The sequence below is a fragment of the Acomys russatus genome, chromosome 8 (assembly GCF_903995435.1).
Source record: "Acomys russatus chromosome 8, mAcoRus1.1, whole genome shotgun sequence".
Classification (NCBI taxonomy): domain Eukaryota; kingdom Metazoa; phylum Chordata; class Mammalia; order Rodentia; family Muridae; genus Acomys; species Acomys russatus.
The window spans coordinates 16913739-16940972 of NC_067144.1; the positions used below are offsets into that span (position 1 = coordinate 16913739).

A 27234-nucleotide genomic window follows, 5' to 3' on the forward strand; every position below is an offset into this window, starting at 1 on the left:
TCTTCATGATACGGTTTTAGCAGAGACCCAAGCCTTCTTCACAGCAAGCAGGAACATTTTGGAATAAAGACTAACACTCCCGACCTTGCATGGCAGGATTGGGTGTCGGTCAAGGTTAGGTTGAGGGCGACCCGCCAGCTACAGCGACACCGCGACGGGGGAGGGGTGCGTTGGAGAAAGAGAGCCATAGCCAATCGCGTGCGCTCTCGGGACACCTGCTGCCTTGGCGCCTTTTTCTCTTGTACTCCGCTCACGCATTAGCTGCGCGCGCATCTCGCCTCCAGCGGGACTTACTAGTGCCCCTCCGTAAAGTGTACGTGCGGCAGGAAGTGACGCAAGCCCAGGGGCCCGGCAGAGGGCGGGGCCTGGCTATAAGCTTCGTGTGGGAGGCGGCGGTCGTTCAGAAGGCGTGTGGAGCGCGGGCTGTAGCATTGCGGACTTGGGAGGCGCTTCCGAGTGAGTGACTCTCCTGTCAGTGGCACGGACCCTCGTGCTCTCTGCACTGCGGGCGCTAGAGCGAGAGGCCAGGGCGTGTGGCGGGCGGGCCGTTGGGCAGGGAGACAGCGGAGCGCCGGTTGCAGGTGCAGCGGGGGAGCCATTGTACGGTGCACAGCCGTCGCACCGTCCTGGCCATCGGAGGCCGGTCCTAGGCCGAGGGTTCGAGAACGAAGGGGTCACCACGCTGCGGCGCAGGCTTGTTCCACCGGGAACACGTGGTTGCGGCTCCAGGAAGTCGCCCCAGGGAACGGCTGTCGGGGTACGTGGGTGACCTTGGGGCCCCTCGCAGCCGAGCGTCACAGCTGAAAAAGGACAAAGGTGTTTTCTATTCGGTTACTGGTGTCATGGACATTTAGGGGAGTTTCCAAGAACCGCGCGTTGGAACTTCGGCACCACCTGGGCTTTCTTGCCAGGCTCTGTCGCTTGGCCCAGCGTGTGGAATCTCATTTTCCAGGGCAGAGTAGGTCTGAACGTTGCAGGTAATATTGAAAATGGCTCTAGCAGCCCCCAAGATGGGAGGACATAGAAATAAGACCTCTTTGTAAGAGCTATTTGGAAATAGCTGTAGAAAACCAGGGTGCTCATGGTATTATTGGACAGCTCTCTAAAATGGTGTTTGAAGTTAAGAAAATTGTATTTGCAAGTTCATCGGGTAACACACTTTGTCCCGTGCTTAAAATAAAATCATCTTGTTATGTACTTATCCAAAGGACCGGACTGGATTGATGTTTAATTTCTTTGCTTTTTTTTTTTTTTTTTTTTTAAAAATAGGATTGAAATGGGAAATAGTCAGGTTGTGGAAATTCTCAGCTACCTGGTACCTTTATTCTATAATTACATGAATTTGGAATACTAGATGGCTAATGCAGTTGGCTCTGAGCCCTGAGGTATGACCTCTTTGACAAAGACATTTAAGCTGGTTCCGGGCCTTATCTAAAGAGAAAATGGGACCTAGCCTGTGTGGGGCCTCCTGAGTTTTCTGCTCATAAGAAACTGCGCTTACACAGGAATCTAATATCAGCTATTTTGCAAAGGCTTATATATAGCATAATAGTGTTTAATTTGAGGAGTTGTTGTCTAGGAATGGTAGCTGTGAACCTAGCCCTTGTTGACTATGGATCTGTCCGGCTAACTCCACCCTAAGGCTAGGCAGTTATATACATGTGGCAATGTGCTTATCTATAATGGAGCAAGGTTCTTGGCTAAACTTGAATTAGACAACAATGCAAGTTACTTGAAAATGAACCTCTGGCCTTGTGGTCTATTGCGTGTAGGTAATTTCCTCCTCTCCCAGTTGAGTGAGCGATAAACCGAATAAATTTCAGTGACCTCAAGTGGTTCTGACCTTCTGGTTGCTTTTCAGAAAGCTGTGTGGAAATGGAAACCTGCTAGCTTTATTTCCTCCTGCTTTTTCATTTCAAGCCCATAAAGACTTTCCCAGAGAAGGTCCCACTATGAATCTGTAGGTATAGCCTTGGACTCAGATCACTTGCTTTGGCTGGGAGAGTGCTAGGATTCAAGGTGTGTGTTAGGCTCTTTTGTTTGTTTGTTTGTTTTGTTTTCTTTGGTTTATCAACAGGGTTTCTCTGTGTAGCTGTCCTTGAACTCTGTAGACCGGGCTGGCCTTACAGAAATCCACTTGCCTCTGCCTCCCAGAGTGCTGGAATTAAAGGCCCGCTTCAAAGTTAGGCTCTTAAAAGCTGGGCACGGTGGCACACACCTTTGATCCAGCACTTGGGCAAGGCAGAGGCAGGTGGATCTCTAGGGCTAAAGATAAGAACCCATCTTAAAGACAGTGATAAGACTCAGACCTTACCATCTCTTGACACATCATTCTGGGTATAAACCATAAATTCTAACTGTAGTGGGTTCTTCTTTTTCTTTTTTTCCTTCAGTTGAAGCTCATGAACATTAAGCATATTAGAATACTTTGGGGAGGGGGTTGGCTTTTTTGAGACAGGGTTTCTCTGTAGCCCTGGCAGTCGTGGAAATCACTCGAACTCATAAAGATCCACCTGCCTTTGCTCCTCCCCAGTGCTGCTATTAAAGGAATGTGCCACCGCTGGCAGGCAGAATATTGGAATGCTTAATAAGTAAAATAACTTTGCTTCTTATAATTACCACTTAATATTCATTAAGTATTTTAAGATAGGAAGAGAAGTAAAAAATCTCCTAGGTCAAAATCTCCTTGAGCGAAGTCTGCAGTAAAGAAGTAGGTCTTAGTGGCGCTCAGGGAGGCAGAGGCAGGCCGACTTCTATGAGTTAGGTCAGCCTAGTCTACAGAGTGAGTTCCAGGACAGCCAGGGGTGTTTGTTACACAGAGAAACCTTGTCTTGTCTCAGCCCATCCCACCCCTCCCCCACAAAGAAAAGAAGGTCTTTAAATAGCAGGAAAACTAAGTAAGATGGGGACTGGGTACTAAGTTTGGAGATCTGGACCAGGTCCTCAGTCAGAACTTCCTTTTTATGTGGCAGTGAGCTGTGCTTGTCAGAACCAATGCACGGCTTGTTTTATGAAAAGGAGTAGAAACAGCTTTGGATATGTGAAATATTTTGGTGTCCTGCTCCGCCTTGTCACCACCCACCATCCCTATATTAATTACAGAGCCCTGGTTTTGAAATAGCTCAAAGTAGATTTCAAGATCATGTGTTTTATTGGTTTGTGATTAGTCTGGCTAGTGTCTTTGCTTATCTTCCATCCTACAGCTCAAAGTTCAAAACACAGGGAACTATGTTTTTATCTTTTTGTTTTAGTTTTTAAGCTTATCTTAAGGTTTTTTGTTTGTTTGTTTGTTTGTTTTTTCGAGACAGGGTTTCTCTGTGTAGCCTTGGCCATCCTGGACTCACTTTGTAGACCAGGCTGGCCTCGAACTCACAGCGATCCGCCTGTCTCTGCCTCCCGAGTGCTGGGATTAAAGGTGTGCGCCACCACACCCGGCTAAGTTTTTATCATTAGAATTGAATGGTTTTTTAAAAAAAGACTTATTTACTTATTATGTATACAGTGCTCTGTCTGCATGCACACCTGCAGGCCAGAAGAGGACATCCGATCTCATTATAGATGGTTGTGAGCCACCAAGTGGTTGCTGGGAATTGAACTCAGGACCTCTGGAAGAGCAGTCAGTGCTCTTAACCTCTGAGCCATCTCTCCAGACCTGAATAGTTTTCTTAATCTTTGGTAGCATCAAAGATATATAAGAGAAAAATCAAGATTAACTTCCTCTTGTCAAAAACTGACATTGGTGACATCTTGAGATAACAAGCCAAATGAGAATGGTTTTGCTTTTAGCTGTGGCCCATTATTAGCCACCAGCTTATAGACTGCAGTTTTAACTGGTGTGCCACTGCCATGCTTCCAGAGCATATACAGACTCGGTGGTTTCACTTGGAAGAAATTTCAAGAGGTTTTTATAAATAAAAGGCTATGTGAGATTTTAAGTAAATTAAGTTTTAAAACTTAAAAAGTAACATTAAAAAAAAAAGGAAAAGTAACATTTATTTTCCCTAGAGAAAGGGTCTTTGTATCCCTGGCTGGCCTGGAACTCATTGTAGACCCGGTTGACCTTGAAGAAAATCCTCTGCCTCCCAAATGCTGGGATTAAAGTCATACATTTTTTTTTTTAACTTGATTCCCCCCCCCCTCCTTGAGACTGGGTGTGTAGCTCTATAGACCAAGCTGGCCTCAAACTGAGAGATCAACCTGCCTCTGTTTCATAAATGCTGGGATTAGAAGTGAGCGCCACCACTGCTGAGCTCTGACTTGGTTTTTTATGTTATTCTTAATTTTGGTTCTGTGGATTAAAATAGAAATAACATGTTTCTCAAAAAATAAGGTATGATTGTTATAATTATACAAAGCCATTTAGATATTAATACTATCATCTTGTTCAGACTTAATTGCTCCATATTAATTATTTAAATGTGTATCATGTTAGTGCTGAAGTAGTAAACCGCCTAGGTTGGATCTCTTAATATTGCAAAGCTAAATAAATACCAATTTAAGACTAGCTTGGGGAGATGAGAATATTTTAGGAATAGCTATTTCGGACAAGCATTAAGGTGTATGCTGGTTTTTCCTAGAAAAATGATTAAAATTGGCCAGGGGTGGGGCATTTTAGTTCTGGCTCTATCGTTGGGTCTGTTTCTGGTGCACTGGCAGTGATAAACGTTTTAACAGAAGGGTTGAGAGATTGTGCTTCTGAGAACATGTATGATCTGGCATGTGACTTTGATCATTAAAGTGTGAGGATTAAAAAATAATTAACAGGCACTCAGGGGGCAGAGGCAGGTGGATCGATGTGAATTCGAGGCCAGCCTGGTCTACAAAGTGAGTCCAAGACAGCCAAGATTACACAGAGAAACCCTGTTTCGGGGGGAAAAATCAACAGACTTAGAAGGTTTTGGGGGGTATAGGTTCTTACTATGTAGCTCAGGCTGGCCTTGAACTCACTGTCGTCCCCTTCATCCTTCCAATGTTGTGATTACAGCTTGTGTTACCAGGCCTGACTGTTTTGTAGAATAACAGTCTTGACTTAATTCCCCTTGTTTCTAGTGGGTGGTGATGGTGGCTGTTGTTGCTGTTGTTTTTCCTTTCAGGTGATAGTTTCTTGTCTTTGAATTAGTCCCTTTGGATACTAAAGGTTAATTTTTTATGAGGACACAGCACACACCTGTGGTCCTAGTACTTGAGAGGAAAGAGTCCGATGATGATGGATGGCTTCAAGGCCAGCTTTGACCACTTAGTAACTGTGAATGGCGTTGCTTCCCCATAGTTTTCAATTGATTACTTAAAATAGTGATGGTATTCCTTTTTGTTTTTTGTTTTTTTTGTTCGAGACAGGATTTCTCAATGTTATCTTGGCTGTTGGGGACTCATTTTATAGACCAGGCTGGCCTTGAACTCACAGCCACCTGCCTGCCTCTGCCTCCCTAGTGCTGGGATTAAAGTTGTGCACTACCATACCAGGCAGTGATGGTATTCTTTTTGTTTGTTTATTTGTTTCTGTCCTGGAACTCTATAGACCAGGCTGGTCTCAAACTCAGAACTGCTTTCCTCTGCCTCCCAAACACTGGGATTAAATGTGTGTGCCACCACCTCTTGGCAAATTCTTCAACTTCTTTTTGTTTGTTTGGTTTTTTGAGACAAGGTTCCTCTGTGTGTGTGTCCTTGGCTGTCCTTGGACTCACTTTGTAGACCAGGCAAGCCTTGAACTCACAGGGATCCACGTGCCTCTGCCTACCGAGTGCTGAGGTTAAAGGCGTGTGCCACCACGTCCGGTAAATTCTTCGGCTTTTAATTTAAGAACAATGATCTACTAAGCTATCTCATTCTCTGAATCTAACGTGGAGTAGAGTATTTGTATTCAGGTTTATTTGTCCCAGGGCCCAGTATTTATTGCCCTTTAGAGCTGTCCTGCTGTCCAACCTCAGTTCAGCATCCAGTCGAGGGTGGCACACCCTACTGCTGCCAGTAGATTAAATTAGTTAATGTCTAGGAGGCAGGTGGTGCGGTTCTCAGCGCTGGAAAGTTGACACAGTAGGATCTCACTAGTTCAAGGCCAGCCAGAACTCCATAGTGAGATTCTAGTTAAGTCAGTGCAACGCTTTTCTAGAAAGGTGACTATATTTAGGAGCAGGTTTGATCTAGTGAGCGTAGCATGGTAATGAGAAGCCTTCATTACTCTGATGTAGTAATCTCTGTCGCGTTATATTCTCTTTAGGTGCCTCCTCGTGGCAGTGCAGAATGATGGATCAAGCTAGATCAGCAATCTCTAACTTGGTAAGATATTCATCTTTTTGCAAAAATGTACATTTTTTAAAAAAAAAGAGCTAAAAACCCGTGACTTTACCCAATGAGCAGAAAATGACACCCAAATTAAAAAAATATATATTTATTTTATATAGTATTCTGTCCACATATATGCCTGCAGGCCAGAAGAGGGCACCAGATCTCATTATAGATGGTTGTGAGCCACCATGTGGTTGCTGGGAATTGAACTCAGGACCTTTGGAAGAGCAATCAGTGCTCTTAGCCTCTGAGCCATCTCTCCAGTCCCCAACACCCCAAATTTTGTCAGGCATTCTTTTAAATCTGAACAAGTGGTCTTGAGGCAAAGCAGATTCCATAAAAGGAAGATTTTCTGGTGGGGTATTTTTTGTGTGTTTTGTTTTGAGACAAAGTTTTGCTTTATAGTCTCAAGCTGTCCTTGAACTCAGTCTTCCTGTTTCCCAATTAAGATTAATTATGGGAAACACTGTAAGAATGGGGTAATGTTGGTTGTTTTGGAGAGGTTATATAGCTGGGCAGAGCTAAAATGTGTGCCAAACAGTCCCAGCTACACTGGATTGAGTCAAGAGAATTCTTTGACCTCTTGAGTCAGGGTCAGTCTGAGCAACATAGTAGGATCCCCATTTCTTTCTTTCTTTCTTTTTCTTTTTTTAAAGATTTATTTATTAATTATGTATACAGTGCTTTGCCTGCATGTACACCTGTGTGCCAGAAGAGGGCACCAGATCTCAATATAGATAGCTGTGAGCCTCCGTGTAGTTGCTGGGAATTAATAGCTCTTAACCTCTGAGCTATCTGTCCAACCCCATCCCCATTTCTTAAGAAACAAAACCACATAGACATATATACACAAAACAGGCAAAATAGAAACCCTGGAAAGGCTGAGTAAAAAGACTTAGCTAGACTCTATCTGCCATTGACAGAATTGGACACAGGGAAGAGTTTTAGTTACTTAGAAAGGGTGACTTTTCCTTTTGAATATACGTCATAGTATTATGGATATAGTATATAACCACAACTTTTCTAATGTCTTAATATTTGTATCACTTTCTCTTTTTCAAAATAACAGTTTGGTGGAGAGCCATTGTCATACACTCGGTTTAGCCTGGCTCGGCAGGTAGATGGCGATAACAGTCACGTGGAGATGAAGCTGGCCGTGGATGAAGAGGAGAATGCTGACAGTAACATGAAGGCTAGTGTCAGAAAACCCAGAAGGTTTAATGGAAGAGTCTGCTTTGTGGCTGTTGCAGTAGTCATCTTCTTTTTGATTGGTAAGAATGACCATTCAAAAGTATTTCTTAAAACCAAGGCCAGAAGATACTTTGTACTTTTAAATGGCACTATTACTGGGCACAGGAGTCTGTAACTGCCATGACATTGATGTTGTATTAGAAACACACAGTGGGGCATGTTGGCGCAGCCTGTAATCCCAGCACTCAGGAGGCAGAGGCAGGCGGATCGCTGTGAGTTCAAGGCCAGCCTGGTCTACAGAGTGAATTCCTCCTGGAAAGCCAAGGCTATACAGAAAAACCTTGTCTCAAAAAACTAATAATAATAATAATAATAATAATAATAATAATAATAATAATAATAATAATAATGCACGGGATATTTGGAGTAGTTCCAAGGAAAGCTTTTCAGTAAGACTGAATAGGTCACTATAAAACAATATGACTTATTGTGGTAATGTAAATTCCATAAAACTGGGATTCAAATTTTTATTTGTTTTTTTGTTTGTTTGTTTGTGACAGGGTTTCTCTGTTACATGAGCCCTGGCTGTCCTGGACTTTCTTTGTAGACCAGGCTGGCCTCAAATTCTGAGATCTGCCTGCCTTTCTGCCTCCCAGTGCTGGGATTAAGGGCGTGTGCCAACCTTTAGAATTTAATTAAAAGTTTTCAGGAATAAGTTAAAAATGAATTCTGTGAGTTTAGCTCTAAAACTTCCTGTCTTTAGGATTTATGATCGGCTACCTGGGCTATTGTAAGCGTGTAGAACAAAAAGACGAGTGTTTGAAACTGGCAGGAATGGAGACAGACAAGCCAGAGACCACTGAAACAGAAGAAGATGTTCTTCAACCTTCTCGCTTATATTGGGCAGACCTCAAGAAACTGTTGTCAGAGAAACTGGACACCATAGACTTCACTGATACCATCAAGTAAGCTTGAAATTTCCTAGGTTCAACTTTGATCTAAATGGTTTTTATTGGGGGCACAGCAGACCTGAGAGGCTTTCAGAGGGCCCCTCTTGCATTTGAGTGTATGGAGCTGAAGTGGCAGGAAATTAGACCTTATCTAGAGAACCTCCTTTTTCAGATTGATTTTTGCCAACTGAAGTTTATTGTCAGTTGTCAGATTTTCTTCTGTTTTAATGTTTGTTCCTGTTAAAACAATTCCTTTAAATTAAATTAAAGGTGTATGGGTGTTACCTACACATTATGTATGTGTCTATACTTTAGCCTAGTGCCTAGAGAGGATAGTTGTGAGCCACTATATGAGTGCTGGAATTGACAGTGGCCCCTCTGTGAGAGTACCACAGGACCCTCTATCTCCCTAGCTCTAATAAAGAGTTTCTTGACTTGTATTTGTATGTGAGCAAGTGTCGTGCCTCCTGGATTTGCCAATAGCATTGTAGTGTTTGATCTTGCTTCTCCAGATCGCCTCAGAGCTGTCTGTCCTTCCCCTCAGACCCCCTTCACAGATAGTTATGTAAGGCTAAGGCTTCTGGGGAATCTTCATGGTATATAGACCACATATATAGACAGATTCGAAGCTCCTTAAGGCACTAGTACATTTATTTCTCTAATCTAGTTTTGAGTCATAGTTCATTTATCTTGACTGTGAAGGATTATATCTTTAAAACAATCTGGCTGATCTTTGAAGTAAATACTTATTTAAAATAGACATTTTAATTCAGACTTTCCTTAGTTGGCTGGTGGTGCACTCGTGGGAGGCAGAGGCAGGTGGATCCCTGACCAGACCAGCCTGGTCTACAGAGCAAGTTCCAGGACTGCCAGGGTTACACTGAATCCCTGTCTCAAAACAAACCTTTTTTTCTTCCAGGCAGCTGAGCCAAAGTTTATATTCCCCTCGTGAGGCTGGGTCTCAGAAAGATGAAAATCTTGCCTATTATATTGAAAATCAGTTCACTGAATTTAAAGTCAGCAAAGTCTGGCGAGATGAGCATTATGTGAAGATTCAAGTGAAGGGCAGGTATGTTGAAATACAGTAGCTCATTTTGTAGAACTACCTTCAAATAGATATGTTCAGATCAGACTTTCAAAATGAAAATCAGTAGAGGTCACCTCCCTTAACTCACTGATGCAAATCAAATGCTATGTGTACTAATTATTGAATTTTTCTTCAAGGATGGCTTTAACTTTAGTTTTTAATCTTTTTTAGCGTTGCTCAAAACTTGGTGACCATGATGGAGTCCAACCTAGTGGAGAATCCTGAGGGATATGTGGCTTACAGTAAAGCTGCAGAAGTTACCGTAAGTAAAATAGACTGAGGAAATTAGGTGCCCAAGTATACGTAAACGATCATGGTGTTCCATCTCTTGGGCCTCTGTTACCTTATAATGAACGCCAAGATCCTGGCTTAGTTCTGCGGGACCCTGAATCAGTGGTTCTCGATTTCCCTAACCCTGTGCCTCTTTAACACAGTTAGTTCCTCATATTGTGGTGACTCCCAGCCATAAGATTGCTTTTGCTGCTACTTAATGACTAATTTTGCTACTGTTATGAAGCGTGATGTAAATGTTTGCCCAGGGTCCCCTAGGGAAGGTTCATTCCACTCTAAAGGTGGAGGTCGCTGCCCTGAGTCCTGTTGCTCTCTGCATTCACTCAGACTGCTCCCACTGCATTGTTTGCATTCACGCACAAATGTTCAAGCCTGCGTCCGTCTGCCGAATAGTCATGCCAACAAGGGACACTTCCTCAATTTAGGTTTCTTTTGAAGAACTGGCTTCTGTCAAGTTGACAAAAAGAGCACAGTACCTGAGACACACCTTAGGTTGTCTTCTGACGTCCACATAAGCCCTACATGTTGACAAACACACAATTCTATTTCTTTTTTCAGCTGCTTCTTGAAATTCATATGTGGAAATGTTATGTTATAGGTACTTCTGTGCCTGACCTGTATATTTCTGTTTATCCTGTTATTCTTTCTGTAAACATAGTTGAAAGAATGTAAAGGCAGAATGAGATATAGAAAACATGACCCTTTTTATCTCTGTGTATGTGTTTTGTTTTGTTTTTCCCCAAGACAGTTCTCTGTGTATCCCAGGCTGTTCTGGAACTCCCTCTGTAGACTCACCTGGCCTCAAATTTAGAAGATCCGAGTGCCTTTGCCTCCCAAGTGCTGGGATTAAAGGCATGTGGCACCATCTCAATTTCTTTTCTTATGATAATATGATCTGTTTCAGATTTTATAACAGTTTTGATATAATGATCCTTATTAATAAACCTAATGTTTTTATCCTAGGGTAAACTGGTCCATGCTAATTTTGGCACTAAAAAAGACTTTGAAGGATTAAATTATTCTGTGAATGGATCTTTAGTGATTGTTAGAGCAGGGGAAATCTCTTTTGCAGAAAAGGTGAGTGTGGGTTATTAAAAATACACTGGTAGATTATAATATTTTCCCCTTCCATTTTGTCCCTTCAAACCCACTTGTATGTTTTTTTGTACTCTTTATCATAATATTTGTTTTATGTATGTGTACCTAAATATATAAACAAACTGCTCCATCAGTATGCTACTTGGGTTTTTTTGTTGTTTGTTTTCCAGTATGCTACTTGTATGTATAATTTCAGGGCTAATCATTTGGTATTGTATAACTAATTGGTGTGCTCATCTCTGGGGAAGATTTCTCTAATAGCCCTTTAGCATAAATTCTACTGTGTTATTTTCATTTTGTATGACATGATTTTCATGTCTTGCATTTTGGTGTTTTTCTTTAGGTTGCAAATGCCCAAAGCTTTAATGCAATTGGTGTCCTGATATACATGGACAAGAAGAGATTCCCCATTGTTAAGGCAGATGTTCCGCTCTTTGGACATGTGAGTTCTTATTTCTGGACTGAGTGATTTCTCTAGATATTCCTATATTGCATCTACTGTGATTTCTTAAATTTCTTTGAGGAGAAGATAATTGCTGAAAATGGGAGGCAGAGGCAGGTGGACTGCTGTGAGTTTGAGGCCATCCTGGTTTACAAAGCAAGTCCAGGACAGCCAAGGCTACACAGAGAACCCCTGTCTTAAAGCAAAACCTTGGCTGGGCGTGGTGGCGCATGCCTTTAATCCCAGCACTTGGGAGGCTGAGGCTGAGGCAGGCAGGTGGATCTCTGAGTTCAAGGCCAGCCTGGTCTACAAAGCGAGTCCAGGACAGCCAAGGCTAACACAGAAACACTCTTGAAAAAGAAAAAATAAAAACAAAACCTTAAAAAATAAGTTTGAGTTAGCCCGAAACATATATCTAAGTCTTACAGGGGCTTCTTGAGTATGAGCTGGATAGAACTAATTACTCTCTGTTTACTAGGCTCATCTAGGAACCGGTGACCCATACACACCTGGCTTTCCTTCTTTCAACCACACTCAATTTCCGCCATCTCAGTCGTCAGGCTTGCCTAACATACCTGTGCAAACAATCTCAAGAAAGGCTGCCGAAAAGCTATTTGAGTAAGTTTGTCTGAAAGCTGTTTGTGATTATGCAAGGGGGGGGGGGAGCCTAAATTGAGTTAATAAGCAATAGTTGGCTATAACATTCACTTTTAGAAGTTTGGGGAGACATCTTACTTGTGTATAGATTTTTTTTCCCCCCTCTAAAGTGATCTTGTCAAGGGACTTTTGAGCTCAGTTTACTCTGCACTCCTTGTGTGGTGCTTTTTACTCTGATACGGTGAAACTCTTATTCCCTTTGACAACCTAATCAGCTAATGTAGAAAATATATCAGAATTGTTGCACTGACATCTAATGATGTTATAACTATTAGTTCCTTTTTTAAAAAAAGCAGCACAAAGTTACTCTAGTGACAGTTGGCAGATGCTTTATGGTAATAGTGATTTCTTTTGATCTTTCTTGTATATAAGTGCCTCTATTTAAAAATCCCGGGTACTTGGGAGGCAGAGGCAGGTGGACTGCTGTGAGTTTGAGGCCAGCCTGTTCTACAAAATGAGTCCAGGACAGCCGGGGCTACACAGAGAGACCCTGTCTTGAAAAACAAAACAAAAAACAGCCTAAGCTGGGCATGGTGTAGTGCATGCTTTAGTCACAGCACTCAGGATGCAGAAGCAGGTCAATCACTGCACTCAAGTCAGCCAACTCCAGAGCAAGTTCAGGCCATTAGGGCTTCCTAGTGACCCTTTTTCCAAGTGTCATTAAATTTATTTTGACTTGTGACTCCCTTGTTATGAGACTATCTAGTTTAGGCCTTCAATCCCAGCACTAGGGAGGCAGAGGCAGCCAGATCTCTTGAGTTCCAGGATAGCCTGGTCCACACAGTGAGTTCCAGGACAATCGGGACTACACAGAGAAACCCTATCCCCCAAAAAGAAAAAAATAATAAAATCTGCAGTTGTTAAAAGAACACACACTAGCACTCGAGGCAGAGGCAGGTAGATCTCTGAGTTCCTGGACAGCCTGGTCTATAGAGTGAGTTCCAGGACAGCCAAGGATACACAAAGAAGCCCTGTCTGGAAAAACAAAACAAGAAGATACACATTACCTTTGCTAGTGGACGGGCTGGGAAGCAGGAGAATGCGCTAACAGAGTCTTTTTTTTTTTTTTTTTTTTTTTTTTTTTTTTTTGGTTTTTCGAGACAGGGTTTCTCTGTGTAGCTTTGGCTGTCCTGGACTCACTTTGTAGACCAGGCTGGCCTCGAACTCACAGCGATCCACCTGCCTCTGCCTCCCGAGTGCTGGGATTAAAGGCATGCACCACCATGCCCGGCTCACGCTAACAGAGTCTTATGAATCCATCTTGGCATGTATTTTAAATGCAAACTAACTATATCTTTTAATGTAGAACCTTTCTGGACAGATTTCAGATTTGTAAACCAGAGAAAGAAGTACTAGCTCACAATGCTTTCTTTCTATTTCTAGAAACATGGAAGGAAACTGTCCTCCTAGTTGGAATATAGATTCATCGTGTAAGCTGCAGTTGTCACCAAATCAAAATGTGACGCTTGCTGTGAATAACGTACTGAAAGAAACAAGAATACTCAACATCTTTGGACTTATTAAAGGTTTTGAGGAACCAGGTAAAGTCCCTGCTTTGTGCCTGTCTTTACTGTTTTGCCAGTTGTGTATAGGGAAGAAAGGAATAAGGATGTTGCCTGACTTAGTTTCATAAAATGCTAAATCTTGTTTGCTCTTAGTAAGCTTTATGTGTGTGTACAGACATTCGACCATGCGTGCATATGTGGAGGCTTTGATAAGTGGTTTTCTTAAGGGACACATACACGATATATACCATGTATTACAAGCCATAGTCTATAAAACTGTCCAGTTCTGCCCATTAGCATAAAAACAGCATAAGTAGTGTGCAGTAGATTAGTGAACAGAGCACACACCTGGGAGGACCTACAGTACATGCAGTCACAGTTACTGAGTAAGGAAAGTCCTTGGATTTCATTCTGTCTTATTTATTAAATTGCTGATTTAAGTAAAGAGTAGCAACGTGAATGGGTAGGGAGGCCCTGTTGGCCTTTGACTCTTATACCTGGGCTTCCTACACAATGTGTGGTTAGACTCTTACCCTTCATACCTATTTTAGATTTCATTAATAGAATTTTACTTGAAATTAAACAGAAAAACCAAAACTGGACATTGTAGCACACCTGTAATCCCAGTGCTAGGAAGCTAAGGTGGGAGATCCTAAGTTAGATGGCAATTTGTGCTAGTTGGTAAATCCTTTTTTCAGAACAAACAGAATGATTGTGTACCCTTTTTCCCCCTTCTTTTAGACCGTTACGTTGTAGTAGGAGCCCAGAGAGATGCCTGGGGCCCTGGTGTTGCGAAGTCTAGTGTGGGAACAGGTCTCCTGTTGAAACTTGCCCAAGCACTCTCAGATATGGTTACGAAAGGTACAGTAGAAATGTGTTGACCTTAAATTCTTACATTCTGATTGGACAAGATCAGGGCCACACCCCCAGGTTTAGGGTGGTATGGCCATAGAAAATTTAAATTCTCTCTCTTCTGGTTTTTTAAAGGCAACGTTTCTCTGTGTAACAGTTCTGGCTGTCCTGGAACTCTGTAATCCAGGGTGACCTCAGATTGCCTTGCCTCTGCCTCAAGAGTGCTGGGATTAAAGGCGTGAGCCACCACTGCCATGCCATATTACATTTTCTTATGACATATTCTTTAGTACAAACCTGTCTTGTTTTCACTAACTCATGGCTTTTGAAATGTTTCTCCATGAAGTGTCTTTATTGATCTATCAGTCCTCTAATTCTTTGAAGCCATGAATTTTAGTTCTAACATGCAGAAGATAAGCCAAACGTCTTGAATTTACCTGAAATAGCTAAGGCTAAGACCTGACTATTGTAATTCTACTTCTTCTCATGCTCTTGCATACCCAGTGCCTTAGATCCTTGGAACAGAGGTCTGAAGTGTTGTCACCAGAGCAATTGGTGGGCTGTGCATAAAGGAGTTGTCACAAAGTACTCCGGATACTTTCTAAAACTTATTTATAGGTATAGCATGGTGTGGTGGCATTGTAGCCCAAGGTACTTGGAAGCCTAAAGCAGGGGCTTGCTTATGAACAGTGTAGATTTTGTCTTAGAATAAGGTAAATAATCCATATTTTGACTTGCTTCTTAGATTGTTCTTAAAGAAGATATAAATAACACTGGACTAAAAATATAACTCTAAGGTCTTCCCTGTCCTGTACTCAAAATGTTCCATACAGCTGCTGTCCTACAAGGATTGCTTTCACTTAGGGATTCAAAAGGAAAAGTGTTTGAATCTTGAACTTCTGATTCCTCTTAATTACCCACCTGCCTATAGCCTCTCCAAGGGTAACACCAATTTCTTCTCTTCCAGGTGGGTTTAAACCCAGCAGAAGCATTATCTTTGCCAGCTGGACTGCAGGAGACTTTGGAGCTGTTGGTGCCACTGAGTGGCTAGAGGTATTATATGCGTGCATACATGCCCTCTAGAAGCTAAGCTATCTTAGGTCTCAGTGTACCATTTTGCCTTCGTGTAGTCTCAAAGGACCCAGATTTCAAAGTGGATCCCTACCAGTAGCTATATATGTGATAGGTTAATGCTTATTAGTGTATACTTTAATACACTTTAGTATATTAATTGTGTCCTCTCTTCTAGGGTTACCTTTCATCTCTGCATTTAAAAGCTTTCACTTACATTAATCTGGATAAAGTTGTCCTTGGTAAGCATCTGTTCCCCTAGTTTTTGTTTTTGTTTTTTTCCTGCAGTGCACATTGGCCATAGCCCGGCCTAAGTCAAAGTATGGAATAGGCATAAATTGCCTTTTCTAGATCATGTACACAGTATGATTCCCCAGATCAATAGTATTAGCATTGTTAGGAATGTACATTGTGAGGCAGCATACTCCAGGTATTTTTTTGAGACAGGGTTTCTGTGTAGCCCTGGATTGTCCTAGAACTTGTTTGTTGACCAGGCTGGCCTCTGAATTCACCTACTTCTATCTCTGGAGTGCTTAGGTTAAAGGCATGGGGCACCACACCTGGTTTTTGAATTTATTTTAGAGGGAGAATAAGTTTGTTCATTGTATTTTATTAAATTTGTTTTATTTTGGGAATGCATGAGTGTTGGTATACATGGTATACTAGGATAATGGAGAGTTGGTTCTCTCCTCTCCTGCATGTGGGTCTGTAGGAAATTCAACTCAGGTCTTCAAGCCCGGCAGACAGCAAGTACCTTTATCCACTAAGCCATTGAGTTGTACTCAATCAGAAGTTGGAACAGGGGTTCAATAAAGTGTTAAGATGGTGGCGGCGCATGCCTTTAATCCCAGCACTCGGGAGGCGGAGGCAGGTGACTCTCTGTGAGTTAGGGGCCAGCCTGGTCTGCAAAGAGTTCCAGGACAGCCAGGGCTACACAGAGGAGAAACCTTATATTGAAAAAGCAAAAGCAAAAAAGATAAGATGCAGATGTATAGCCAGGAAATGAACAGAATTATTAAATGTCTACATTGGGAAGAAAAAGAAAAATTGCCATTCAACTAAGTCTGAGACCTGTGATTTACCATATTACTTAGAACAAGCATGTCTTAACATGGGTGAGTTTAAAGGAAACCAGAATTTGATGGAAGGAGACCATGCATGGTGAGAGACAGATTAGTCATAGGAAATCACTGAAACTGCCTCTCAATATTTTACTGACATTGGCAAAGTCTGGGGTAGAATTACCGCAGTTGCTAAGTTGTTTGTTGCCATCCAGCTATTGTGACGAAGAGCTCAAGATTGGGGCCGGCCTCAATTACAGAGAGACAGTCCTGAGAGGAACAGTAGTAAAGCCCCAGCACTGCCAAACAGAAATCAACCGTGTTTGACTCTTCGCACCTAAGTTTTGTTAGTTAGTTTTTTCGAGACAGGGTTTCTCTGTGTAGCCCTGGCTGTCCTGGACTCACTTTGTAGACCAGGCTGGCCTTGAACTCACAGCAATCCGCATGCCTCTGTCTCCCAAGTGCTGGGATTAAAGGCGTGTGCCACCACACCTGGCTTTGTTTTGTTTTTTGAGACAGCGTTTTTTCTGTGTGGCCCTGGCTGTCCTGGAACTCACTGTGTAGAGCAGGCTGGCCTCACAGAGATCCGCCTGCCTCTGCCTCCTGAGTGATGGGATTTGTGTATGCTACCACGCCCAGCTGGCCCTTGAGTGTCTACTTTATTAACAATTACTGTATAGGGCCACAAACTTAGGGTTTATGTCTTGGTCAGGTTTTAGCTATAGAAGTATCTGTGAAAGTTGCTTGTCTAGAAAGGGAAACGTGTTTTTAAAAAAAATTCTCTTTGCAGGTACTAGCAGCTTCAAAGTCTCTGCCAGCCCACTGTTATATACACTTATTGGGAAGACAATGCAGGACGTGAGTATTCCTAGTTAGCAATGATATGACTTCATCAGAGGTAAATAAAAACACATTTAAACCATTGCCAGTAACCAGTGGTAGGAATTGAAAGTAAATTCTATAGTACTATTTGGTCATGTTCTTGACTTACTGATCCTCAGTCTCCTGAACTGTGAGATAGAATATATAAAAATTTCTCAGAGTACAAGTCTTTAGACTTATTGCATTGTAGGCACTGACGGGAGATTGTAGCTCAGAATGCTAAAGGAAGGCTTAGAAGCACTTGAGTAGCACCAGAGGAAATACACACCGGAAAAAGGTGAACATCAGTTTTGAATGAAGAAGGAATGCATTGAAGAGAATGTTGGAGTGATTAAAGATGGAAAGAAATAGCTCCTTTGCTCCTGTGAGAATCTACAGATCACTTAGGGTCTCAAACATGCTAGCTGTGTGCACTTGCTGGTTAGTCAGGGAGTCTAAAATGTGCTACAGAGAAGTGAGCTCAAAGGCAGGCACATTTGTGTAGGTTAGAGAGGGTTCAAAGACTGATTTTGACCGGGCATGGTGGCACACCCCTTTAATCCCAGCACTCAGGAGGCAGAGGCAGGCGAATTGCTGTGAGTTCGAGGACAACCTGGTCTACAAAGTGAGTCCAGGACTGCCAAAGCTACACAGAGAAACCCCGTCTCAAAAACCAAAAACAAACAGACAAACAAAAAAATTGACTATGGGCCTATAAGATGTCAGTTGTGGGATGCTTTCTCCCTCACAAGGAAGAAAGGAGGAGGGCAGGCGTTGCTGGAGAGACTTAGAGCTCCAATGCTTGTGAACACGCACCACTTCCTAGGAACAACAGTGTCAGTCACATGACTGAGATGTTTAGTATTTATAGAGAAAAGAATGTTAGTGACCAGCCTGAACTAACAGTATATTTCTCATTTTACAGGTAAAACATCCAATTGATGGGAAATCTCTTTATCGAGACAGCAATTGGGTCAACAAAGTGTAAGTGTAAGAAAAGTGAATAACATTGCAGTAGATGAGCTCTAGGCCTGATCTGTGGGAGCCTCGCTCTACAGGGATTTACATTTGTTACCAGGTAAAGGGTGTGGCGCGGTGCAGCTAATTTTAGAATGCCTGCTAAGGATTGCTCTTCTCTTTGCAGTGAGAAACTTTCCTTTGACAACGCTGCTTTCCCTTTCCTTGCATATTCTGGGATCCCAGCAGTTTCTTTTTGTTTTTGTGAGGTAAGACTTAATAAACTACACAGCATTTCCACTATATCTTGCATTAACTTTGAAACCAAATTTCTCACTATTTAAAAGATTCTAAGATGCTTCCTTATTAGTTATTAGTAAATAGACTGACCATCTTAGCTTAATTATCATTTGGGTTTTTACTTAAATGCAGTAGCATAATTTAATAGGACTTGATTTCTTGTGTGGGCATATGATATTTCCACTTAGGGTCCTCTGAACAGCACCCTTCTAGATAACTACTGAAAGTGTCCTAGGTGTTCAGAAATGTTCTCTTAAGTAACAACCAAAGAAGTATAAGGGGATTGAGACATAGTGTCATAAACACATTTACTGTGTGTGTGGCTGCAGGTCTGGCCTGGGGACTGCGGGTGGCAGTGGGTTCTAGAAACAGAATACACAGGCCTTCAGGCCCTTATGACCTTGATGGTAAGGTGAGAAGGGAGGCTCCCGCTCCTTACCCACAGCGTACAAGCGCCTTTCTCTGTCCTCCAGGATGAGGACTATCCTTATTTGGGAACTGATTTGGATACCTATGACAACTTGATTGAGAAAGTTCCTCAGCTCAACCTAATGGTTCGCACGGCAGCAGAAGTGGCTGGTCAGCTCATTATTAAACTTACCCATGACATTGAACTGAACCTGGACTATGATATGTATAACAACAAAATACTGTCATTTGTGAAGGATCTGAACCAGTTCAGGGCAGATATCAAGGTAAGCACCTAGTTTTTTAAACTGGTTTTTGTTTGTTTGTTTGTTTTGTTTTTCTAGACAGGGTTTCTCTGTGTAGCCTTGACTGTCCTGGACTCACTTTGTAGTCCAGGCTGGCCTCAAACTCACAGCGATCCACCTGCCTCTGCCTCCCGAGTGCTGGGATTAAAGGGGTGCGCCACCACACCCGGCTTTTAAACTGGTTTATATTCTACTTTAGTACCCTTGGTACTTTTCCTGGCTTTCCCTCCTTACTACTTTCTGGTAGCCACCAATGTGCTCTCAGCTTGTATGAAATCAGGTGTGTGTGTTGTGTTGTTTTCTGGGGGAGACTCTTGCTGTAGCCCAGACTGGCCTTGAACTTGGAGCACTACTCTACCTCAGCCTTAAAATCTTAGAATAACAGGGCTGGAGAGATGGCTCAGTGGATAAGAGCACTGTCTGTTCTTCCAGATGGCCTGAGTTCAAGTCCCAACAACCACATGGTGGCTCACAACCATCTATAATGTTATCCGATGCCCTCTTCTGACCTGCAGGTGTACACGCAGATAGAGCATTCATACATAAAATAAATAAATAAAATACATTTTTTAAAAACTTAGGATAACAGTTCACAGCATCAGATCCTGCAGCTTTTGCTTTTTTCCTCTAGTGTATATATATATTTCATTACAACGCTTGGCTAGCTCTGACCTTTACTGTGCACACGAATGACATCATGTAATAGGTGTGTCTAAGCTGTGGCCAAGGGTTGTTGTGAGTGCAGCCCAACACAGAGATCGGACAGCCTGGTCCGTTGTCTCTTCCTTTTCTTATATTCGATCGTGTCAGTCCTGAGCATGAACTTTGTAGGTGCAACATCGTGATGAGCATGTGCTGACATTCTGTCTAGGACTTGGGATGTGCAGGCAAGAGAATCCTGACCTCAAGGCTTGCTTTAGCTTCACAAGGAATTTAAGGCATGCGCCCCCCAAAAAAGAGAAGACTGGGGTTAGGGACGTGCCTCATAATGTTTGTCTTTCTGTGTCTGACATTTCATTCAATCATTGCAAGTGGCAGGACTTTATGTATGTGTGGCTGAGTGACAACAGTTGTGTGTGCGCACTGACTGCATGTTCTCCACATAAACCAACCGTGTCTCCCTAGCCAGTTGTCAGTCCTATACACCTCATTTCCATCTATTGACATTACACATAATAATTGCTTAAGAGTGGGGTCAGATGGTAGTTGAGAATCATCTTGGTTTCTTTCATAAGGACCATACCAACTCATGTTCCTAAGAGGTTCTTGTTGCTGAAATCTTTTCTAGGAGGGAATTTAACTTAAAACCCACAACTTACTTGAAAAAGTTGTTGGGAACCCGGGTTACATTCAAATGTAGGACAGACTGACAGTATTTCTGTCATTTGTAATCCAGGTAGTCCATAAGTGGGTTCCTGGCTTGGATAGAAAGAACAGCCGGTAGCTATTGTGTTTTAATGTTTTCTATATTTATTTTATTATGGGGGATATGCCATGGCGCATGTGAAGGTCAGGAAAGTTTGTGGAGTGTCTCACTCTTTCCATGTGAGTTCAGGCTTAGTGGAGACACCCTCACCACCGTGAGTCCCATTCGCCCAGCTACCATGCTACGCAGTGTCACACACTTGGCCTTTGTTTACATTCACGTTAGTAAGTTCTTCCCTTCTGGCTTTTTGTGACTAGAAGATACAGCTAACCCTGGGCTACAGATTATATGACAGCCCACACCTTAAAAGAATCATAATCTCACTTTTAATTCTAGCATTTGGAAGGCAGAGGTAGGTGGATCACTGAGTTCGAGGCCAGCCTGGTATGCAAAGCAAGTCCAGGACAGCCAAGACAACACAAACCCTGTCTGCGGGGGGAGGGTGGGGGAGCATAATGTCTAATAAACAGTTTAATGTCTGTCTTTGACAGGAGATGGGTCTGAGTCTACAGTGGATGTATTCTGCTCGCGGAGACTACTTCCGTGCTACATCTAGACTGACAACTGATTTTCATAATGCTGAGAAAACAAACAGATTTGTCATGAGGGCAATCAATGACCGTATTATGAAAGTAAGTATGCTCTTAGGAAAGAAGGAACTAAAGTATGTACAATTTTAGTTAGCATGCTTCTGTTTATATAGAAGTGGGTTTCACTAGTGGCCTAGAATTGTTTGCTGCATTAGAATTGAGCACAGAGTTTAGTTTATATCATGCTATCTACCCTGTAAATATAAGACATTCATTCTAAGCTTTAAAAACATTTAGGAAGAGCAAGAGTAGCTTAGTGGTAGTGGATGCCTAAGATATTTTAAATTTTATGCATATGCATGTTTTGCCTGGTACTGGAGAAGGCATGAAGAGGTTGTCACTCTAGAACTTGACTATAGCATTTTTAAGCTGCCGTGTGGGTTCTGGAATCTAAACCCAAGGCCTCTGCAAGAGCAGTAGTAGTCTCATTCTCTAACCACTGAACCATCTCTCCAGTCCAACCCTAGCAGTTTTTAAAAAGAAGAAATCTCCACCCACCCCTCGCCCCCACAGACCTGGGTGACCTTGAACTTACAGAGCTCCATCTGCCTCTGCCTCTGTCTTTCCAGTGCTGGGATTAAAGGTGTGTGACACCGCGTTCAGCAACGAGTGAAGCCTTGCTAATTATCCTAGTCACTGTGGGAGAAACTGGATGTGTTTCAAGGCTTCCATGTGCTAATAGGCTGAGTGTAGTGGTGTGTAGTGGTCTCAGCACTGGAGGCAGAGGTAAGCAGATCTAAGTTGGAGGAATACATAGCAAATTCCCGATCAGCTAGCTATGAAGGGAGACTGTCTGTCTCAAGCAAACAGCCACACCAATACAAAAGAGCAGTTACCGCAAGGTAGGTCCCAGGAAGCCTCGTAAAGGCAGAGGAGAGAACCGACTGCACACAGACGCAACACATCTTCCCCCCCCGCCCCCCAGGACAGGTCTCTCTATAGTTCTGTTTGTCCTGGAACTCTAGACCACATGGGCCTGAACCCAGGGCATGTTGTATATGCTGAGTGGGATTCTCAGCAGAGCTGGGCATGGTGGCTCACCCCTTTAATCCCTGCAGAGGCAGTGGGTCTCTGAGTTCTTTTTGGCCAGTCTGGTCTACAAAGAGTTCCAGCACAGCCAGGCCTACAGAAAGAAATGTCTGGGGGGAGTTTTTTTGTTTTTGTTTTTAAACAATGTGGTTGAAATTTGCCTCAGATTTGTACAGTAATGCAACTGAATTTTCAGTAATCTGATTCAGAGGAATTCTAGCTTTATTTAAAAGGAGAATGAGTCACAAGTCACAGCACAGTTTAAGCTGGGCTTTTTGTCTTTCGTAGGTGGAGTACCACTTCCTGTCACCCTATGTGTCTCCAAGAGAGTCTCCTTTCCGACACATCTTCTGGGGCTCTGGCTCTCACACTCTCTCAGCTTTGGTGGAGAACCTGAAGCTTCGCCAAAAAAATCTTAGTGCTTTTAACGAAACCCTCTTCAGAAACCAGTTGGCCTTGGCTACCTGGACTATTCAGGGAGTTGCAAACTCCCTCTCTGGTGACATCTGGGATATTGACAATGAGTTTTAAGTGTAACATGCACAATTAAGAACAGGGTTGTCTGTCTCTAGATTTGTGCTGGTTATGCTAAATTTTCATTAGAGCTCCAAATTCTAATGCTGCAATTCCACCCAATCATCCCCTGTCTTTAGGCATCAGCTTTTAGTGCAGGCTTGGACCTACACTTGAAGCTACAGTGGATAACTCTCTCCGTGCTCACAATACCCTCTCAGATTATCTTTAGAATTTTGAGTCTTTTGTAATAATGTCCTCTATGCATATGGTCATCAAAGTGTCAGGACCAGCTGTCCTGAGGGCATTAGCTAGTGTCTTGCAGAAGGAGGGAGGCGGTATATGCTGGGGATCAGAGTGGGAGCTGGGTGTGATTCCCGAGGTCCACCCGATCCTCAGGAGTCTCCACGTGAGCCCCTGCCCTTGAGGACTAGCTGGTTTCCATTTCCTTTTATTAGACAGTTACTTTCAGAAGAGATGGAACTTACTTTATTGCCAGCGTGGTCAAAATAGGTCCTTCTGCTGGATAAAAGGAAGTCTGTCTGTCTGCAGGAATAAGGCCTTACTGGTGAACCTTGGTGTTATTATGATGAGACCAGAAGCCAAAGACAGGTTTTCTCTCCTGGCATCTGCTCGGTAGTCTTTAGTTCTTTGTTTCTGGCTTTTTCTTTTTTGTTTTTCTTCCCAACATTTTCTGAAAAACAAATTTTAGATTCAGTTTATCAGACTTTAAAAGAACACACTGCCAAGTTTTGGCCAAAGTGTTAGCCTTTGGGAAAGCTTTCTATCATTTTGGCACTGAGATATTTATTGTTTATTTATCAGTGACAGAGTTCACTATAAATAGTTTTTTTTATAGAAGATAATTATCGGAAGCAGTGCCTTCCATAATTATGACAGTTATACTGTCGTTTTCTTTTAATAAAAGCAGCATCTGCTAGTAAGACCCACAGATACTGGAAGTTTTGCACTTACGGTCAGCACTTGCAGGCTTTAGGAGAAAGCCACAAGCCAAACAATAAAACAATAAGAGCTAGAAGTGAATTGAATTTAATAAGGGATTCCTAACCAAGTTATACCCTTAACTACCCAGAAAAAAAAAGTTCTAAGTGCGGTGAGTTTTGGCCAAGTGTCATTTTAAGGCTGTGGTAGTACTTACATCTACAAATTTTTACAGCTCAATTTATTCAAGATACAACATAAATTCAATTTAGCAAAATTTCCAGTACCTTTGTCACAAACTTAACTCACATTATCGGGAGCAGTGTCTTCCATAATGTATAAAGAACAAGGTAGTTTTTGCCTACCACAGTGTCTATATCGGAGACAGTGCTCTCCATATGTTACACTAAGGGTGTACGTAATTATCGGGAACAGTGTTTCCCATAATTTTCTTCATGCAATGACATCTTCAAAGCTTGAAGATCGTTAGTATCTAACATGAATTCCCAATTTCCTGTAGCTCCTTAGTTTTAGTTGCAAAAACATTTGTGGTTGTTAAGCATTGGAGTAAATTGAGTAATGAAATCCAAGATACTTTTTTTTTTTTAAATGTATGCGTTTTGTTACCTGGTTTATGGAACAGAAGCAAACACTTGTCGTGCTAGTGACAGGGAATTTAACTATCTCCCTTTATTTACATCTTATTCCCTAAATGTGGTTCTTGCAAGTTTGAATTCATTTTTGGGTTTACAGTAAGGGGAATTTGGGAGGGTAATGAAGTAAGGAACAAAGGGTGTTGGGAAACAGAGCTTGCAAAAGGATCTTTATGTACCTACCTGCCTATCACTGTGGCGGCTGTAAGGTGTGTAGGTAATGGATAAGATCACATTAACAAAGACTAGCAGCCATCATCATGCACCATCAGCGTTGTCATGGCAGCTCAAAGCTGCCACCAAAGAATGTCACGAGGGTCTTGGCACCACTCAACCAAGTTACGTCGGCCAGGTTATTTTCAGCCTCCCTGGATTATTTTGCTATTTAATATCTTCACAGTGTTTTTCTTGTACCGATGTTCGAGTTAGCATCATGCATAACCTTAATGGGATTTCAAGGCATATGAATAATGGGCATGCGCTCTGCCACCTAAGCTTTGCTATAAGGGTTGTTCCCAACCAAAGCAGTAAGTTGGTATGATTTAATCTTGGGTGAAATGTATATCTGATGATTAATAGTCTGTTACTCGTCAGGTTTTCTGGTTAAAATGTAGATTTTGAAGATAATAGAGTGAGCTTTTGTCATGATTCAATGCTAGAATTTGCATGACCTTTACTGTGTTAGCTTTTGAATGTCTTTTGAAGTTTGGACTTGGCAACCTACGCTCAGCTCAGCTTTCTTTGTAGACATGCCCTTATAAATGTACACAACTGGTATGTAACAACATGGAGATTCCTTACCTGACTTAAATAAACTACTTGGATATACTGAGTTGTAGACTCCTTTGATAGCAAAACTGGGCATAGAGTTCCTATGGACCCCTAAGTTACTCCCACATCCTCCCCCACTATCAAAACCCCACACCAGAGTGGTAGTTACACAGACAGCAGCAGTTACATTGGGCGGGCAGGGGGGAGACCAGACCAGTTACCTTATTGATCTGTTGGTAGACATCTTGATTTAGCTCCTTGTCCTTAGAGCATTTAGATAAATTTCAAAGCAACAAAAATTGGTTTTACAGCTCTTAAGTTTGGGGCTGGAAAGATGATGGGCCAGTGATTAAGAACACTTAACGGCTCTTGCAGAGAACCCAGGTTCTCAACCCAGCACTTATTTGGTTAAAAAGAGCTTATAACTCCAGCTCCGGAGGATCTGTTGCCCTCTTCTGGGCTCCTCAGGCACTTGAGTGCGTGAGGTGTGTGTGCACACATGCAGGCAAACACTCGTGTAAAATAGAAATAAGCCATTCTCTATCATTTTTTGAGACAGGATTTCTCTGTGTTATCTTGGCTGTCCTGGACACGCTTTGTAGACCAGGCTGGTCTCAAACTCACAATGATCCGCCTGCCTCTGCCTCCCTAGTGCTGGGATTAAAGGCGTGCGCCACCACGCCCGGCTTCATTCTTGCCCGGCTTCATTCTTACTCTGTCAGGGAAGGGAGTCATTTCATGGAAGCATGAGGTGACCCAGACATGTACAGCTATCCTTCAGGCCAACCATCTTGTGACATAAAGCTGTGTTCACCTGCAAAAGGTCACCCCAGCTGTGTATCCTCTCAGAAAGACAGTAGGGGTCACTGGGGTATCAGCTCTCCACCACTTGTACATGCAGCTGTGCCTTAGATACAGGAGATCTTGGGGAGATGCTAGAGTGTTTAGGGTGGGGAAGCTGGGGTTCTGTCTGCAGTCTATCAGTACAGACTGCTGGGGTGGCATTTGGGAACATCTGCACTCCAGGAAATAACTTTTTACCCATGCTCTGTAACTAAACCAAAACACTTAGTGGTTCTCCAGAGTGAACTTTGGTGAAATTGTAGCAGTTTGTGGTAGGGACTTTAGGAAGGATAGATGCTTGATCTCCCAAGGGAGGAATTTAGCAACAGCTGGCTTTATCCTTTGTTAGGATAATCTTTTTGTGCACAGCCTGAAGGTTGTCTTTGTATATTCAATTGTTGTCCTGATCTGCGGGGTTCGACTAAAACTTGGGAGGGAGGTCACCTGTTGAGAAATGCAAGACACAAGGAAGGAGAGCAAGTCTGATTGATCAAACTCTCAGTCTTTATTAGTCAGGCAGCAGCTTTTATAGTTCAGAAGGCAGGGGAGCATATTGCTATAGCAACCCAGCTGCAGGCTTTTCTCAAAACACAGGGAATTCCAGGCAGGGTCATAATGTCCTGCCACACAGGGTATCTTGCTTTGCCTTCATCTAGCTTTAGTCTAACTGTTGACTCACAACTGGGTCGCTCCATCCCTATCTGTCTTTAGTCTAACTGCTGACTCACAGCAGAGTCAGCTAGTTTCTGGTGAAAGGTAAGCTCTGGGAAAGAGACTTAAAGGTACAGACTTGGACAAGATGGCTGAACACTGGCCATATGGCCTATCATCTTCAACAAATTGTTGATTGGTAAACCTGCTGAGAGCTAAGTACTGCCTGCACTTTGGTTACTCTTTTTGTTTTGTTTTGTTTTGTTTGTCTTTCAAGACAGTTTCTCTGTGTAGCCTTGGCTGTCCTGGACTCCCTTTATAGACCAGGCTGGCCTTGAACTCAAAGCAATCCTCCTGCCTCTGCCTTTCCCAGGGCTGGGGTTACAGGCATGCGCCACTGTGCATCACTGCTCCTCTCGCTGGTATTGCTAACACTTATCCCTCAGCACCTGCATCATATCTTGTAAACTTTTTTTTTCACTTGCCCTTTGGCTT

At 42.6% G+C, this 27234-nt stretch overlaps 1 protein-coding gene across 1 annotated transcript; it reads left to right on the plus strand.

Annotated features, from left to right (window-relative positions):
• The first annotated feature begins 330 nt into the window (after positions 1-330).
• Positions 331-23126, plus strand: Tfrc (transferrin receptor). Its single transcript, XM_051149773.1, has 19 exons — positions 331-456; positions 6218-6276; positions 7355-7556; positions 8240-8441; positions 9346-9495; positions 9685-9775; positions 10768-10881; positions 11246-11344; positions 11823-11962; positions 13385-13542; positions 14248-14367; positions 15326-15411; positions 15608-15671; positions 17281-17348; positions 18277-18335; positions 18496-18577; positions 19082-19303; positions 21239-21379; positions 22655-23126. The coding sequence occupies exons 2-19, from the start codon at positions 6241-6243 to the stop codon at positions 22895-22897; spliced, it is 2277 nt and encodes a 758-aa protein (XP_051005730.1). The 5' UTR covers positions 331-456; positions 6218-6240; the 3' UTR covers positions 22898-23126.
• Positions 23127-27234: the final 4108 nt, after the last annotated feature.

Excerpts from the sequence above, each read along its gene's own strand:
- Tfrc (XM_051149773.1), top strand. The coding sequence starts at position 6,241 with ATGATGGATCAAGCTAGATCAGCAATCTCTAACTTG. Across the intron at positions 6,277-7,354 it reads GATCAGCAATCTCTAACTTG|TTTGGTGGAGAGCCATTGTC; the intron begins GTAAGATATTCA and ends TCAAAATAACAG. Across the intron at positions 11,963-13,384 it reads GCTGCCGAAAAGCTATTTGA|AAACATGGAAGGAAACTGTC; the intron begins GTAAGTTTGTCT and ends TTCTATTTCTAG.